This window comes from Pseudophryne corroboree, chromosome 1 (genome assembly GCF_028390025.1).
Source record: "Pseudophryne corroboree isolate aPseCor3 chromosome 1, aPseCor3.hap2, whole genome shotgun sequence".
Classification (NCBI taxonomy): domain Eukaryota; kingdom Metazoa; phylum Chordata; class Amphibia; order Anura; family Myobatrachidae; genus Pseudophryne; species Pseudophryne corroboree.
Genome location: NC_086444.1, coordinates 1175310370 through 1175328814, shown reverse-complemented (window position 1 = coordinate 1175328814; position 18445 = coordinate 1175310370). Strand labels below are relative to the sequence as shown.

Genomic DNA, 18445 nt, shown 5'->3' with positions numbered 1-18445 from the left:
CAAAAAAAAGACACGGAATTAAGTAGTGCAAATACAAATTCGCCCTAAAAATGGCAAAAGAGTGCAGTTTTTTGACTGTCAAAAAAATCGGCACTAATTGCATACCCCCATAGCCTGCTACATACATCCCAACGGTCCTGATTTTAGCGGGACAGTCCCGTTTTTCTGGGACTGTCCCACCCGCGAGCCGCAGTGTCCCACGTTGGTGGATGGCAGTTAGGAGACCCTCTCTCACTTGCTGCTCTGCTTAGCACCTCAGTCAGAGGCTAATCCAGGGGCAGTCGACAGTGTGATTGCTTTCAACCCACACAGGTAGAGGAGGCAGCAGCCTCCATGGCCGCAGTGCAGCCCAGCACAGTGCAGCGTGTGTTGGGCTGAGGAGACATAGAATGCTGACAGGTAAGTGGGGGACAGGGAGGAGACAGAGGTGGACCCCTGCTGTTACCCTTCAGCAAGCCTTGCACTGGGCAATTAGTACCTGACCCCAGGGTCATTTTAACAACATTGTAGGCCCTGGTCAAAGCAATGTACTGGAGCCCCTATCAAGTCATTCATGGAAATAATTGGAAAAAAAAAATCATAAATTGCACCTCCTGTTGTCTGGCACTGTCTCTGCACATGAATGGCGGTTAGCACTTTGATTGGTGGATAGCTCCAGCCATCCACCAATCAGCATGCTTGCTGGCAGTCATTCACTGCCTTGCTGCAGACTGGGAGGCAGGTAGAGAATTGTGTCTGGTTGCTCTGATTGTATTCTGCCTGCCAAGAAGCTCTGGAGACACCAGCCCAGGTGGCAGATGCTCCCCAGCCCAGCCCAGCCCACCCCTGCTCAAAGGCCTCTAGAATCATTAAGATAGCCCTGGCTCCCTGCCTCTCGGCGGCCATGTGTGCGGGTCAGTATGGGGTAGTTAGGGCACAATGTGCCCTTTCCACATTTATGGAAAACTATTTTTTTCCACAGCACTGGGTGGTATTTTCTGGTTATCACTAATAATTGCTGCTAAGAGGGCCACATCATTTTATAGAGGAGACTCTCTTTGAAATGTAGGTGACAGATGTACTGTGCTAATGGGCATGATAGCGCCTTCCCAGCCATACAGTATATGTTTTCTGTAGCGCAGGGTAATACTGTCAGCACAATAACCGCTAGCAGGACACATCATGTGAAAGTGGGGAGTCAATACTTTCAAATAAGGGTGCACACTTGGTTGCAGTTGCCATTATGGGTTGGATATGCGGTCAGGAGACTGGCGGTCACCATACCAACAGCGGGATCCTGGTGGCTGTATGCCAATGGGGGGATAAGGAGCGAGTGCAACAAGCCCCTTGCGGTCTCTGTGGCGAGCTGCACTTGCCACAGGTCCTATTCCCACTCTATGGGTGTTGTGGACACCCATGAGTAGGAATGGACCCTGTCAGTCGGCATGCTGACTGTTGGGTTTGTAAGTGGTGGGATGTAGGGGGAGGTATTGTGACCCCGCCGGTCACATAACTTCATTCCGTCATTATGGGAATGATAAGGTATGAAGTGCAAATCCCCCCCCCCCCCCCCCCCACACACACAATACATGGAAAATTTAAGTTTTCCATTGCATGGGGTAAAATATGGGATACCCCTATTTCAAAAATTGGTGCCCTTAATTATTTGTAGCCAGGTTGAATGAGCTCTTCCCCCATGCCTAAATTACAATTTTATTTATTTTCTGTAGTGGAGGGTGTTAATATCTGGTGATCAGTGTGGTCTCCAAACATTAACTGTGATGTGGGCACTGCAGTTGAAAGAGGGAATTCCCCTATTTAAAACTAGTGTAGCGCCATCTTTGTAGGTTGTGAGGTTAGAGGTACTTAAAATCACTCCATCCACCATTTTCATTCTTTATTTATTTAATTTAATTTTTTAGTGTGCTTCCAGATATGATCTGGGGGCTGCCAGGGGTCCCCACCGGTCATTAGGACCGGAGGAGGAGAGTTAAGAAGACTTTGTGTGTGTGTGTGTGTGTGTGTGTGTGTGTGCGCGTGTGTGAGCAAGGATGAATGGGGCTTGTACACTTGGAGGGGAAGTCTCACTCATTCTCCACAGAGAAGGGGTTAAACAATCTGTGAATCATACTGTATGGGACATAATTGTACATTGACACTAGCAAAACTGTAAACTGTAATTGCAAATGTATATATAGATGTGCCCTCGTACATTATTGCTTAAATCGTGGCAAAGAACCCATCTTAGCTAGCGAGGTGTGGGTGGCCCAGACTCAGCTAGCATCTTGTGTCTTATTCAGATAAAGAAACTGGGTGCAAAAAACTACAAGTGGCAGCCCAAAGGATCTGGAACACTGTGAGTGGAATTTTTATGTCACCTGCAATTTGAAAAAGTTGCAAAATAAGAAAAATATGGTTTACTGCTCATCTCGGTGCATCTCAGTTGTTCCTGGTGTCTTGCGCTGTGTGGCGTTTTGAGGCTAAGTATATGTGGACACATTTGTAAGGACAATATCATTATGAAATTTGAAGTTATCATTTTATTGTACTTTATTAGAGAATGCTATAAATGTAACATTAAAATCATAACAATATAGGGGGTAATTCCAAGTTGATCGCAGCAGGAATTATGTTAGCAATTGGGCAAAACCATGTGCACTGCAGGGGAGGCAGTTTTAACATGTGCAGAGCGAGTTAGATTTGAGTGTGGTGTGTTCAATCTGCAATCTAATTTGCAGTGTAAAAATAAAGCAGCCAGTATTTACCCTGCACAGAAATAAAATAACCCACCCAAATCAAACTCTCTTCAAATGTTATATCTGCCCCCCCCCCTTCCCCCCCTGCAGTGCACATGGTTTTGCCCAACTGCTAAAAAATTTCCTGTTGCGATCAACTTGGAATTACCCCCATAACACCTAGTAGAAGGAAACTCAAGCCAGTTACACAATATAATTCAGTACATGAGAATTAGCGTATTAAAGAGATTACTGTGCAGAAGCTATGGGGAGAATTCAACTGAGGGTGAGAAATGTAAAAAACCACATGGCGAAGGGGTTTTCCCAAAGCTGCAGAGTTTTGCTATTCAGTTAGAGGACAGAAAATGAGATGCTGGGATTTCTATAGAAATCATTGTGTCTTTTTGCACGCACTCCTAGAGCAAGTCTGATTTTTCCTGAACTTGTTATTTTAGGAAAAATCACCATAACTTGCTCTTTCACCCCAGCTTTACCAACCCCCACCCCCACCCTCTCCGAGGACTAATTAAGCAATTAGAAGTCCCCAGTTAGCTTTATAATTCTGTAAAAACTAGCCTTCCAAAGTGATGTCTTCTCCCGCATTGAGACCCGGTCTCCTGCAGCAGCGATGAGGGTTGTAATGTGTGTGAGTGTGTGCAAGTGTTTGTAAATATGTGAGTACTGTATGTGCTGAGTGTGTGTGACCCCCGGTTTGTGTGGCCACCCCTTTCCCGATGTGTTGATCCCCTCCCACAGGCAGCACCTGGGAGAATTACATATTTCAACATCCCCCTCACCACTCAGCAGCTACCTCCCCAGTGGGAAGATGGAGGGAAGACCACTGGGAGCCACAGAGACCACCAGAAACCTCCAAAGAGGTGAGTATCTTTTTATTTATTTTCCCCTGCAGGGGAATGAACATATCAAAGATCATTTCAGTTACATGTACAGGGTAGAAGCAAGGTTTTGTGTAAATCTATAAAAGAATGAAAGACAGATACTGTAGAATTATAATGATATGGCCAGTGATGGCCATGTGTCTATCCCACATTTTGCACTACTGTATACAATGGAATACATGATGCAGCCTAACAAACACTGCATACTCTATCTACATACATACCTGTGGAAAACACTTTGTGAAGTAGCTTCATTGGCAATATGACTGCATCCTGTAAAATATTTTTATCCAGTGTTGCTGAAAAATATGTTTGAAGCATTAGTTTTGCATCAAAATCATCAGATTGATTATACTGCAGAGGAGAGGACGCCATTGTGTAAGTATTTCAACAGCAAATTATTCTACTAATAGTGAAAACCTCAACAACATTTTATAGTGCATTATCAGGATGATCTGAATTATTCATGGGTGTTATTTCAATGTTTATCACATGCTGTTATTCATATACAGTACTACAGTCACATGATGGCCTGCTCTACACACACACACACACACACACACACACACACACACACACACACACACACACACCCTCAGGCCTGATAACAGTAAAGGAGGTGGGGTTGGAATATTTCTGTCCCAATTTTTTACATACACAGTTCTACCACTTGCACCATTACTCACATTTAGATCATTTGAAGTACATTCTATTAGGATTTTCATCTATTTTTCTCTATGTGTTGCTGCCATCTATTGCCCACCCAGGCAACACAAACTATTTCTGCAAGATTTTTCCCTCGCTTCTTATCCTGTGACATTTCCACACTCCTTATTGGTGATTTCAATATCGCTATTGACAGTCCACAATCTCCCAATGCCCCCCCCCCCCCCAACTACTCTTTCTAACCTCCTCTCTTGGCCTCTCCTAATGGTTTGACTCCTCTACTCATAAGGAGGGCCACAGCCTTGAACTTGTATTCACCAGCATATGCTCAGTTTCTGAATTCACTAACACTCCTTTCTCTCTCTCAGATCACAACCTTTTTGTCACAATCCTGACTAAATTTCTCATGTTTGGTGTCTTACCTCTGACATCACTCCTGTAGTTCAGCATACAAACTGCAGTCTGTGTTACTGCAGAAAACTACTGATTAGTCACCTGTGTTCAGCTGTTGGTCTCTCTGCTCATTGTGCTTAATTGTCAGTGATGTCTATACATGCTGCTTCTTTACAGCTTATTCAGCATTCTGTGTATAATCCTACTTTGACCCTCCAAAGTGCTCCGGTGTTTGAGCCTAAACCATGGACGTTGCCATCTTGGTTTCAACAGCTCTCTACTGACCAATCCTGTCCAATCTGACACTTCCAGCCATTCCGGAGCAACCCAGAGGTATATAGCTTGCTGCTTTCCAGAGCACAGGTGGCCAGTTCCATAAGTCACATAGTTCTGTGTGAGTGGTGTAGCTGTGCTGACCTGCTGAACAAGTCTGCTTCTGAGGACACTTACCATGACCTATTCTCTTCCATTGTTATACCTGGTGTCGGCATTTATCCATTGTATAATCCAGACCGTCAATGCAAGTCCGATATTCCAGACCACTGGTGCAAGTACGATATTACAGACCATCAGTGCTAATCCAATATTCCATACCATCAGTGTAAATCCGATATTCTATATAATCAGTGCAAGTCCGATATTCCTGATCATTGGTGCTAGTTCCAAGTCTTCAGTCATCTGTACCAGTTTGATATTATTATTATTATTATTATTATCCTTTATTTATATGGTGCCACTAGGGTTCCACAGCGCCCAATTACAGAATATATAAACGAATAATCAAAAACAGGAAAACAGCAACTTACAGTTGATGACAATATAAGACAAGTACAGGGTAAATAAACATAGCTACATCAGCAGATGACACTGGAATAAGTATCAGGTGGCAGAACACTGCTGGATTTGATGCAGTTGAAGATTTTTAAAGTAATAAAAAGGATAAGCACATGAAGGAAGAGGGCCCTACTCATGAGAGCTTACATTCTAAAGGGGAGGGGTAGACAGACAAGGGTGACACAGACGGGGTACATAGAGATCGTGGAACAGAGGGTTAGGATGAGATTTGGCAGGGTTTGGTGAAGAAGTGGGTCTTGAGAGCCTGTTTGAAGTTTTATAGAGAGGTGGAGAGTCTGATGAGGAGAGGTAGGTAATTCCAGAGAAATGCAGCAGCATGTGAAAAATCTTGGCATTAGAAGTGTGAGAAAGTAATCAGTAGGCAGGAGAGTCGGCGTGCATTAGGAAAGTGAAGAGGACGGATGGGAGTGTAAAGGGAGATAAGGTCAGAGGTGTAGATGGGAGAGGAGTGGGTGAGGGCTTTGTAAGTGAGTATGAGAAGCTTGAAATGGATTCTGAAAGGGAAAGGGAGACAGTGAAGGTCTTGTAAGAGAGGAGAGGTGGGTGAAGTGCATTTGGTGAGGAAAATGATCTGGGCAGCAGCATTGAGGATAGATTGGAGTGGAGAGAGGTATTTGTCAGGAATGCTAGTCAGGAGGAGATTACAGTAGTCCAGCCTGGAGATGACCAGTGAGTGGATAAGAGTCTTAGCAGCATCCAGGGTCAGAAAGGGTCTGATCCTGGAAATATTTTTTAGATGAAAACGGCAGGTTTGCGAGAGGTGCTGAATGTGTGGTTTGAAGGAAAGGGAGGAGTCAAGGAGTACTCCAAGACAGCGCACTTGGGGGCTAGAGGAGATAGTAGTGTCATCAATAGATAATGAGATTGTAGGAGGTGTGGTTATGCGGGAGGGAGGGAAAATGATCAGTTCGGTCTTAGACATGTTAAGTTTAAGAAAGCGCTTTGACATTTAAACAGAGATAGCAGAGAGACAGTTGGAGATACGAGTGAGGAGAGCAGGGGAAAGGTCTGGAGAGAAAAGATAGATTTGAGTGTCATCAGCATAGAGATGATATTGGAAACCAAAAAAACTAATGAGCTTACCTACTGAGGACGTATAGAGAGAGAAAAGAAGAGGACCAAGGACAGAACCTTGGGGTACACTTGCAATTAGTGGAAGTGAGGGGGAGGTGGTGTCATGAGAAGAGACAGAGAATAAATGGTTAGAGAGGTAGGACACAGCCAAGAGAGGGCAGTATCACGCAGACCAATGGAGTGAAGGATGTGCAGTAGGAGAGAGTTGTCCACAGTGTCAAAAGCAGCAGAGAGATCAAGAAGACTAAGTAGAGAGTAGTGGCCCTTAGATTTAGCAGCATGAAGGTCATTGCAGACATTTGTAAGGACAGTTTCAGTGGAGTGGAGAGGACGGAAGCCAGACTGGAATGGGTCAAGCAGTGAGTGTAAGGAAAGAAAAGATTAAGGCAGTTGTAGACAATACGCTCAAGGAGTTTGGAGGCAAAAAGGAGAAGAGAGATGGGTCAGTAGTTGGACAGAGTGTTTGGATCAAGGGTAGGTTTTTTAAGAATAGGAGAGATGAGTGCATGCTTGAAGGCAGAGGGGACAGTGTCTAATGAGAGGGAGAGATTGAGAAGGTGGGAAAGATGGGAACAGACAGAAGGAGAGAGGTAGCGGAGGAGGTGGGAAGAGATACGGTCAAGTGGGGAGGTGGTGAGGGGACAGGAACGAATGAGGGCCATGACTTCCTCACCAGATGTATGGGAGAAAAATGTCAGAGTAGGTGAGAGGGATGGGGAGGGGTGGTAAGGGATGGGAGGAGGCTGGTTGCTGATGGTCTGGTGTGATGTGATGTCCTGATGTATGGAGATAATTTTGGATGTGAAATAAGTGGCAAAGTCAACAGCAGAGAGTGAGGAAGGGAGATGAGGTGGAGGTGGGCAGAGGAGTGAGTTGAGAGTGGCAAAGAGGCACCGAGGGTTGGCAGACTGGGAGGAGATGAGGTTCTTGAAGTATGTCTGTTTAGCAAGAGAAAGGGCAGTACTGAGGGATGAGAGCATAAGTTTGAAATGGAGGAAGTCTGCCTTAGAGCGTGATTTCCTCTAGTATCACTCAGCAGTGCGTGAGCATTTTTGCAGATATCTGGTGCATTTGGTGTGCCAGGGTTGAGGTGTTATTTTGTGAGGGTGAATAGTGGTTGGTGGAGCAACGGAGTCAAGAGCAGAAGTAAGAGATGCATTGTATATGGAAGTGACTTGTTCAGGGCATGAGAGAGAATAGGAGAGAGAAGTGAGTCAAACAGGGAGGAAAGGAATGTGGTGTCAATAGCCTCAATGTTACGCTTAGTGATGGTAGCCTTAGGCGGTAGATATGGGGAAGCAGAGAGAGATAAGTTAAAGGAGAGTAGGTGGTGCTCAGAGAGGGGAAATGGGGAGTTTGAAAAATCAGAAATATCACAACGGTGAGTGAAGACCAGATCCAGTGAGCTCCCATTCACATGGGAGAGACCAAGTGAAGAGGTGAGGTTAAGGAGTTTAGAGGCAGGGGATTGTGTGGGGAAATCAATAGGGATGTTGAAATCACCTAGGATAATGGAGGGAATGTCAGAAGAGAGGAAGTGAGGAAGCCAGGAAGCAAAGTTGTCAAGGAATTTGGAGGCAATGCCAGGGGGCCGGTAAATGACAGCTACTCTAAGATGGACTGGTTAGAAGAGGCATATAGCATGGACCTCAAATGTAGAGAATGTAAGGGATGGTTCTGGTGGTATGAGTTGGTAGGAGTAACTAGAAGGTAAAAGGAACCCAACACCACCCCCATGGCGACCCCCAGATCAGGGTGTGTGTGAAAGTGAGGCCCCCAGCAGAGAGAGCAGCAGAAGTAGTGTCAGAGGGCGTAATCCAAGTTTCAGTAATAGCTAGTAGGTGCAGGGAGTTGGAAATGAAAAGGTCATGAGTGGGGACCAGTTTGTTACAAACAGATCTTGCATTCCAGAGGGCACAGGTAGGGAGTATGAGTTTGTGGGAGATATATGAATGAGATTATCAGGGTTGCTGTAGCGATGAGGTGAGATTAACTTTGAGGGCAGGGATGATGAGAGAGTAGTGATGGTGCAGGTGCCTGTGCTAGGAGGGGAAACTGCAGGAGGTGGGCTTATCAGATCCTAAACTAAATCCCATTCTTACTCTCAAGTGACAGCACAGGGGACCCAGACAGGGAGCCAAGACTGTCCCATAGGGCACAACTGAGCCCAATTTCCCTTGCGGGAATCCCTGGTGAAGACCACATGTGGTTTAAGACTTTGTGTCCCTGTTCTTCGCCAACTACCTGTCGCTAGTTTTGGTACATGGATTATTGTGCCTTTTTACGTGGTTCCAGCCACGATCTCCTGAATGTGAAGAAGCTATATAAGACCCTCCAACTTTGCATACTCATCTCCAACCAGTTCTGTGACAGCGCCGGATACACAAATATCCCAGGATCCTGACTCTTATTACCTGTATGCTTTCCTCCATTACTCCAAAGTCAATGTTACTGAAGTCTACCAAACCTCCTCAAACCCACAAAAATATTTACACTATTAATTTTTAACAACTGTCCACCTCTCTGCAACAACTTTTCTCACCATTTTCTACATTCACCTCTCCTGAGACTGCTGTATCACACCTGGTTCAGGTGTGATACAGCAGTCTCAGGAGAGGTGAATGTAGAAAATTGTGAGAATAGCTGGAGCCATTTCCTTGAGTCCTATTCTTGAGTCTGGTTCAGACTCAAGAATAGGACTCAAGGAAATAGCTCAAGCTACCAATCACACTCCACATAGACTTACAGATGGAGCTGTACTCATTCAGTGTGGCTCCATCGCCGGCGTGCACTCACAGCGTTACTAGGCAATCTGTCTTCCTAGCCCCATCGGGAGTGCACAGAGATGCTCTTCCATTCTAGTGAATGGGGCACGTCTTCGTCATGGGCGCACATCCGCCCGAACGGAGATGCTCTCGGCGTTAGAAGCGCCCAGGCACAGATGGAGCCATGACTATCGTGAGTCCATCTGTAGATGTAAATTATGGCACTCTAAATTCACAAGACACCTACAAAAACTTTCACGTAAAGTAAAACATCATTTGCGTAAATCTCGTACTTCAAGTGACTTCCACACTTACTGTATAAGACCATTTACCACTCTTATAGTAAAAATCTGGACACTGCCAAAAAAAACATTTCCAATCTCTCATCTCTGCCCAAGCTTTCAGCTCCAAGGAACTTTTTAATACATTTAAATCACCATCTCTAGTCTTCATACCTTCAAGTATTCCCTGGTAACTCAGCTTATCAAATTTTGGACCCACCCACATAACATTCAATGTCTCCCTATCTAATTACATCCCCACTGTACAGTCCACATATAACCTCACATATTTTGTCTTTCTTCACTTTCACATCTTCCTGACACTTTGCCAACATTGCTGGGTGAATATATCATACAGCCGATTAAGAACCTTTGCAATCTGGCAGCACCATTATGCAATAGGTAACACCGATCATTGTGTAGCAATGCCTATAGATTGTAAACTTGTGAGCAGGGCCTTCCTACCTCTACGTATGTCTGTTATTACCCAGTTTTGTTTTATTACTGTTCTTCCAAATGCAAAGTGCAACTGAATATGCTGCACTATATAAGAAACTGTTAATAAAATGGATGGTATATATACTGTACCATTCATATATAAACCAGTGACTATTAAAATAAGTCAAGCAGAGAAGACAATTTGACAATACTGAAAAAGCTGAACTCATAACCAGTGTTGTGGATCATAATAATAATATTAATAATAATAATACTTGTTTTTATATAATGCTCTTTCTCCAATAGGACTCAATGAGCTTCTTTGTTCACTTTTATTGATGGACTAAATAATAATAATTATAATTATAATTACAATAATTATTATTATTATTATTATTATTATTATTATTATTATTATGTATTAAAGTTTACATCCACACATAGTACCACAAATATATTCTCTTGATATTGCGCTATCAGTAATAAATGGCCAATTAAGAACAGAGACCTATATTAAGCCAGTGGAACTACAAAAGTTGACCAAGTAAGGTATGGAAAGTAAACATACCTAAGGGACAGTTTACAAGGATAAAACTCATCTGTACAAATGAAGAATTTTATAAGTGACAGTTGGACCTACTTTTTCAGTCTTCTCTAGAACAAGGCTCTTATTGAAAAGAACAAGTGATAGATAAGTGTTACAGTATTTATAACCAAGTATAATAACTGATCTGAGGAAATTAAAACCATCATTAAAAACAACTCTCCATTGTTAAAACGAGATACAGTACTAAGGGATATAGTAGATCTGGAAGGAAAAGTGATATTTAGAGGCCAGATAATATTAAATCTAAGTTAGTTTCCAATCATTTTAAATGTACGGATAAAATAATAAAATTAGATAATTTGTGGTTTCCAATAAAACCAGTAGGATTTCATAGATGTGGAAACACCCTATGTAATATATGCATACATACAGATAGAAAATAACTGAGTTTGTTTCAAATTCCACTAGAGGAACACATATGATTAAGGAATTTATTAATTGTAGGATATCCTTCATTATCTATATTACACAGTTTGGATGTGGAATGCAATTGTAGTGTGGACAACACAAATGCTAAATATTAGTTATATGGAGCATTGGAAAAATATAAACTAGAGAATAAGAACACATACCCTTTCTAGCCACATTTTGTAATGTAAATATATGTGTTATGAACCACAAACAGTGGTTTATTCCTGTTTGTTTTCTGTTCTGTTCATGAATTTTATGTTATAGTTCTGTTTGCATGCCAGGATTTCTCTTGTACTTGTTTAGAAGACTCTTGTCGGCCGCTGGTGGTGAGTCTGTGTAACTGCAGCCTATTTTCTATGTGTTAAGCCTCAAGTGTCAGATATTTGGTCATTATGTGGTGAGTCTGTGTACTGCAGTTTGGCTCTTGTCTGTGTAACCTCACCTGCCAGTATTTTGGCCATTACCTTGTGCCTGGCTTCCAGCCATCCTGATTGGGGCATGTTTCCCTTATTACCCAGTTAGCCCTGCAGTCCAATGCTGGTGATAGAAGTTTGTTATGATACCATGTTCCGGTTCTTGGTTAACTTCCTGCAAGCTTGTTCCTAGCCCCTGTCAGCAGCTTCCTGTGGAGCTGTGTCCTGCCCCTGGATTGTTCCTGTGCAGCCAGTTTATCCTGTATCCTGAGTCCTGGTATCCGGAGCCTGATCATTGGAATTTCATCCAGCCTTCCAATCCTGTTATCCTGTATCTGCAGCCTTGTAGTTAATGTTCCTTCTGCGTGCACCTTTACCGGTGTCGTGAGTAGGGGCTCTGCCGCACCTTACGACTGTGACTGTATTTATTCTTACTTTCTAGCATTTGTGTTTCTCTGCGGAGGATTCCGCTATTGCTGTCCTCGCTGAATTACGACAGTGTCGTGTTTGGTGTTCGGGTAGCATTACCTTGGTTACAGTTTTGTTGGCGGCCGCGCTGCACATATACTAGTTTATTGTTCTTGAGTGGTTTCCCCCTATTTTCTTGTGTTTCTGTCTTAGTTAGTTTTCCCCTTGTTCTCTCTCTGTCTCGGTTAACGCCTTGTCACCTACTAAGACCGGGGGTATCGGAGTTTGGCAGAAGTAATCCACCCGTCAAACGCGGCTGCCGTGGGCCCAAGAAACCATAGTCTTGCAGGCATTGACCGACCACTTGGAGGACACAACAGTCAGGTGTCCCGTAAGTTAATGCTACGTATCCCAGTTCTGTCACAGCTTCATGCATCTGTACTTGGAACTTTTCTGCTACCACCCTATCTCCTGGGTTCCAAGTACAGAGAATGTAACAATATGTCCATGAAAAGAGAAATGTCTTTAATGGGCGTAGAACAGGGGTAGCCAACTCTGGTCCTCCAGAGCTACCAACAGTTAATATTTTCCAGGTCTCCTTACAGATTCACAAGTTTAAGTAATTAGATCCATCTGTGGATCTTTTAAAATGTGTCAGTGAGTAATTACTGCATCTTTGCACTTGCTAGGTGAGCTGGAAAATGTGAACTCTTGGTAGCGCTTGAGCACCAGGGTTGGCAACCTCTGGTGTAGAATATATAAAACCCAGAACAAGAGGTGGAGACAGGTTTGGGTAACTTTGTCATAAAGAGGCTTTCTGGATATATCAGTTAGGTTCGCTATTTCCAAACGGTTTAAATTATACCATTGAACTGAACAACATATAAATGTTTGGGAAATGGTTGAGGTTTCTTGAGGAATCCCCGATCCTTCTATATGTGCCACAGTCACAGAGGTCACTCTTGACTGGGGTCTGTTGGGGGATTCAAGGGAAAAGATTGAAGATAGATTTATATAGGGGGAGGTAGATATTAAACCTTCTATGCAGGAATAATCTATGGAAGCAGAATAGAAAATTCAATTTATACATACACCTATATTGTTATGTAGGGATTTGTTGTTGTTGCATATGGGTTGATGTGAAATTAAAATACCCATATATTTAGCTATATGTTTATGTAGTCTTATTATTAGCTCTCTATCATAGTCTATAAGTATTTGATGTTATTTGTTCTAAAAAGGGACTAAAAAGAGGATGAATTTTAATAACACTGTTTCTAAATAGGTTGAATGCCAAAATAAAACTGTCCACCAAGCATACATTTATTAAAAAAAAAAAATTAATTTGTATCTTGGTAATATCCTTACTACTGATCAGAAAGCACACTGGGACACGGTGGAACGTGAAACCCGCTTGTGGAATGCAAATCCGATGTAAAATTGCCACTGCGCATGTGCAGTAGAACACAGTGGAACGCAATGTAATGGAAAAAGTACAACCTCACTTTCTGCGCTCCAAATGTCCCCTTGATTGTATAGTTCTCACCAAGATAATGGTATTGCATGAAACAGAGACATAAATCACGACATAGTGTAATATTGTCTATGTTAAATAGTTCTTCCCACTGTGTGGGGTGGAAGAATAAGTGATGAAGAATAATCCCAGAGTGATATCATGCCAACGGAACAGGGAATTCGTACATGTATGCTTACTTGAATAAGCGAAGTAGAAAACACATAAAGGTTGCTTTGTTAGAGGTGTTAACTTTCTTCTTTAACCAATGTGCTGAGGATGAGTATCACTCATGCAAATGAATAAAAAATTGGAAAGGGAGCCAATTAGGGCAAAGCTTAATTCCTTTATTGAGAATAAAATACAAATAAACGACCAGCCATACCATGGAAGAAAACTTGAGATGGAAACCAGCTGACACAATATGACCCAGGTATCAATATGTCATAAGTTTTCCTCCATGTATATGCCAGGTTAAAACATCAATAGGCACTGTATCAACGTGTTTCGACGCTCACCGGCGTCTATATCAAGATTTGACAGTGTATGTGACTATAAAAATATGAATATACAGATATACAATAATATTAATCCAATTGCAATTCCCACAATTTCAAATGAAATTACCACAAAAAATAAACAGTCCTAACATTAGCATAAAGACATATAACATACCACTGATGTGCAGCCTCTCCTGTATTGTCAGCTGAATGAGAGGTACAAGATCTGACACTCCTTAAATAGCATGGCCATAAATGTGTTGGGAATCCTGTTAGCCAATCACTATAATGGACACCCAAACTGACCAATTACATAAAAGAATAGGGGTGAATGGTATGAGTTACACAGAGCGCCACATAGGGCCAACGAACCAACGGGGTGATGAATACAAAGAATACTTAAGTGCACATCCCTTTTGTATGCGAAGGGTAATTCTTTCCAGTGTTTTCCTCTACTCCCGTGTATTCAGCATATGGGGAGAAAACAGATGGTACAGCATGTGTGGTACAGTACTTTTAATCACACAACAAACATAAAGACATATGAATATATAGTTTGTGCAGATAGCAAGTAAACTTCAGAACAGAGATATCCTGAGTATTTGGAGACAACGTGGATAGGCTGTAAAATTACCAGAAAATATTGAGAACCGGTGGAAAACAGTTCTCAATACAAGTTCTTTAATTTATCACCAGTGCGATCCTTCCGGGTAGGTAGTCTGGGATAGGTTCCTGGCAATAGTTAAGTCCTCCACTTCCCTCCAGCAAAACTCCAGGATGTGCTGTTCCAACAGGAACCAACGCGTTTCAACCCTGTACTTAGGGTCTTTATCAAGGCAGTGAATTAAAATGTCTTTCTTCTATCCTTCCTTATATGTGTAGTTGTGTCCAATCTCTCAATCCCATGAATCCACCTATTAAACTTAACCCAATCAGAGACATGAATATTGAATTCCAGTGAAAAAGACGTCCCATATCTGACGTGGCCGTCTTCGGCATTCCGCGACGTCACTTCCGCATTTCAGCGGAAGTACGTCATCGGCGCCGTTCCCATGGCAACATCAATGCTCACGCGGCTTCCCCGGCTGCAACGTCGTTGCTATGGTTCCCTTTTTGTTCCCGTGTTGTCAGCGCCATCACCTAGGAGACCAGGGCGCCTTCATTAGTTTCTACTTCTGGCGTTTCCCGTCTCCCTGTGATTGCACTCCTCCGCAAAGATTGTGCTTTGACGATGTAACCATGGTAGCCACGTCATTGAACCCTGTTCCTTTATCCCTAAAAGAGCATATATAAACATCATATAAGTCTCAGAATGTCTTTAGAAAACAATCAGTTATCTGTTTTGTGAATACAAATATATATAAATAAAAATACATAAAAATTCCAAAGGGGGGAAATTGCATCTAAAAACTTTGTATAAGAATACAATCCTATAAATGGAAACATATAGAAGAGGGTTTTCTACATCTCATGATTTTATTATAAAAACCAGTTCAACTCGAAGTCGTTGTTTAATCCATGGGGATGCAGTGTATTAAAATCATAAATATATTGCATTTCACATTTAGCTAAAAGGGAGGCTAAATCCCTATATCTAGAATTGCCTCTCACCAAACGTAAACCTGCAAATCTCACGATGTCTTTTGTGGAACTATTATGGCATTTTTTTTAAATGGTTGGACAGAGCGTGCGTTTCCAACCCTTTGCGAATATTGCGACAATGTTCTCCGATTCTAATTTTCAATGCTCGTGACGTGCGTCCAATATAAAATAAGTGACATGTGCATTCGATAAAATATACTACATTATTCATGTTACATGTAATAAAATCAATTAGTTTAAAACATTTCTCATTTATCACTATGCTTTCCAATTTTTTTGTGCCGTCACTCTTAATTTCTCTGCACCCTAGGCATGTGCCGCAACGATGAAATCCAGTGGTGGCAATTCTCCCTTCTCATTTTTTTGGTTTTAAAAAACTGTTAACAAGCTTTTGTTTAATATTAGGGGCTTTTTTGTAAATAAATATTGGACGTTCTGGGATTTCTTTGCCAATCACTGGATCCTTTTTCAGTAAAATTCAATTTTTTTTGATGGATCTCTCCAATATACGATACTGAGAGTTGAAGCTTGTAACAAAAGCCCACTCATAATTATTCTGTTTGGGCCTCTTATTTGTATTCATATTTAGGAGATCCTTCCTTTCAATTCTATCGGTTTCTTGAATAGCTAGTTCCACCTTCTCTTTTTTATATCCATTATTACTGAACCTATTTTTTAGTTCTATCGCCTGTTGTTTGTATACTGTTTCCTCCGTGCAGTTCCGCTTTAATCGTTTCAATTGACTATAGGGAATGGAGTCTAGCCAGTTGGTATGATGACAACTGTCATATTCTATATAGGACCTAGAATCGGTTGGTTTGGTGAAAGTTTTGGTCTGTATTAAATTATCCTTTATAAAAACCATAATATCTAAAAAATCCACACTTATTTCGTCAATATTAAAAGTAAAATTGATATTAAGACTATTACTGTTCAGATATGTACAAAAATCATCTAGCAGATTCTTACTGCCTCTCCATATAAAAAAGACATCATCTATATATCTACGCCAGGACACCAGGTTCACTCCGAAAGGGTTGTTGGTCCAAACAATATCCTGTTCCCATTGACCCATAAAAATACTAGCATAACTTGGAGCGAACCTGGTGCCCATGGCTGTGCCCATTTTCTGGATATAAAAGTCGCCGTTAAATAAAAAATAATTGTTATGGAGAATAAAATCAACACCCTCAATGATAAAATACAATTATTTTTTATTTAACGGCAACATATCTGAACAGTAATAGTCTTAATATCAATTTTACTTTTAATATTGACGAAATAAGTGTGGATTTTTTAGATATTACGGTTTTTATAAAGGATAATTTAATACAAACCAAAACTTTAACCAAACCAACCGATTCTAGGTCCTATATAGAATATGACAGTTATCATCATACCAACTGGCTAGACTCCATTCCCTATGGTCAATTGAAACGATTAAAGCGGAACTGCACGGAGGAAACAGTATACAAACAACAGGCGATAGAACTAAAAATTAGGTTCAGTAATAATGGATATAAAAAAGAGAAGGTGGAACTAGCCATTCAAGAAACCGATAGAATTGAAAGGAAGGATCTCCTAAATATGAATACAAATAAGAGGCCCAAACAGAATAATTATGAGTGGGCTTTTGTTACAAGCTTCAACTCTCAGTATCGTATAATGGAGAGATCCATCAAAAAAAATTGAGTTTACTGAAAAAGGATCCAGTGATTTGCAAAGAAATCCCAGAAATTCCAATATTTATTTACAAAAAAGCCCCTAATATTAAACAAAAGCTTGTTAACAGTTTTTTAAAACCAAAAAAACGAGAAGGGAGAATTGCCACCACTGGATTTCATCGTTGCGGCACATGCCTAGGGTGCAGAGAAATTAAGAGTGACGGCACAAAAAAATTGGAAAGCATAGTGATAAATGAGAAATGTTTTAAACTAATTGATTTTATTACATGTAACATGAATAATGTAGTATATTTTATCGAATGCACATGTCACTTATTTTATATCGGACGCACGTCACGAGCATTGAAAATTAGAATCGGAGAACATTGTCGCAATATTCGCAAAGGGTTGGAAACGCACGCTCTGTCCAACCATTTTAAAAAATGCCATAATAGTTCCACAAAAGACATCGTGAGATTTGCAGGTTTACGTTTGGTGAGAGGCAATTCTAGATATAGGGATTTAGCCTCCCTTTTAGCTAAATGTGAAATGCAATATATTATTGATTTTAATACACTGCATCCCCATGGATTAAACAACGACTTCGAGTTGAAATGGTTTTTATAATAAAATCATGAGATGTAGAAAACCCTCTTCTATATGTTTCCATTTATAGGATTGTATTCTTATACAAAGTTTTTAGATGCAACTTCCCCCCTTTGGAATTTTTATGTATTTTTATTTATATATATTTGTATTCACAAAACAGATAACTGATTGTTTTCTAAAGACATTCTGAGACTTATATGATGTTTTTATATGCTCTTTTAGGGATAAAGGAACAGGGTTCAATGACGTGGCTACCATGGTTACATCGTCAAAGCACAATCTTTGCGGAGGTGTGCAATCACAGGGAGACGGGAAACGCCAGAAGTAGAAACTAATGAAGACGCCGTGGTCTCCTAGATGATGGCGCCGACAACAAGGGAACCATAGCAACAACGTCGCGGCCGGGGAAGCCGCGTGAGCATTGATGTTGCCATGGGAACGGCGCCGATGACGTACTTCCGCTGAAATGCGGAAGTGACGTTGCGGAATGCCAAAGACGGCCACGTCAGATATGGGACGTCTTTTTCACTGGAATTCAATATTCAAGTCTCTGATTGGGTTAAGTTTAATAGGTGGATTCATGGGATTGAGAGATTGGACACAACTACACATATAAGGAAGGATAGAAGAAAG

At 41.5% G+C, this 18445-nt stretch overlaps 1 protein-coding gene across 1 annotated transcript in view; it reads right to left on the bottom strand.

Annotated features, from left to right (window-relative positions):
- The window catches only part of LOC135050985 (nicotinamide N-methyltransferase-like), a 44924-nt gene extending 40936 nt beyond the window's left edge, over positions 1 to 3988 (bottom strand). The window contains exon 1 of the mRNA XM_063957200.1: positions 3838 to 3988. Within this exon, the coding sequence (XP_063813270.1) occupies positions 3838 to 3988 (151 nt within the window). The remainder of the gene's footprint in view (positions 1 to 3837) is intronic.
- Positions 3989 to 18445: the final 14457 nt, after the last annotated feature.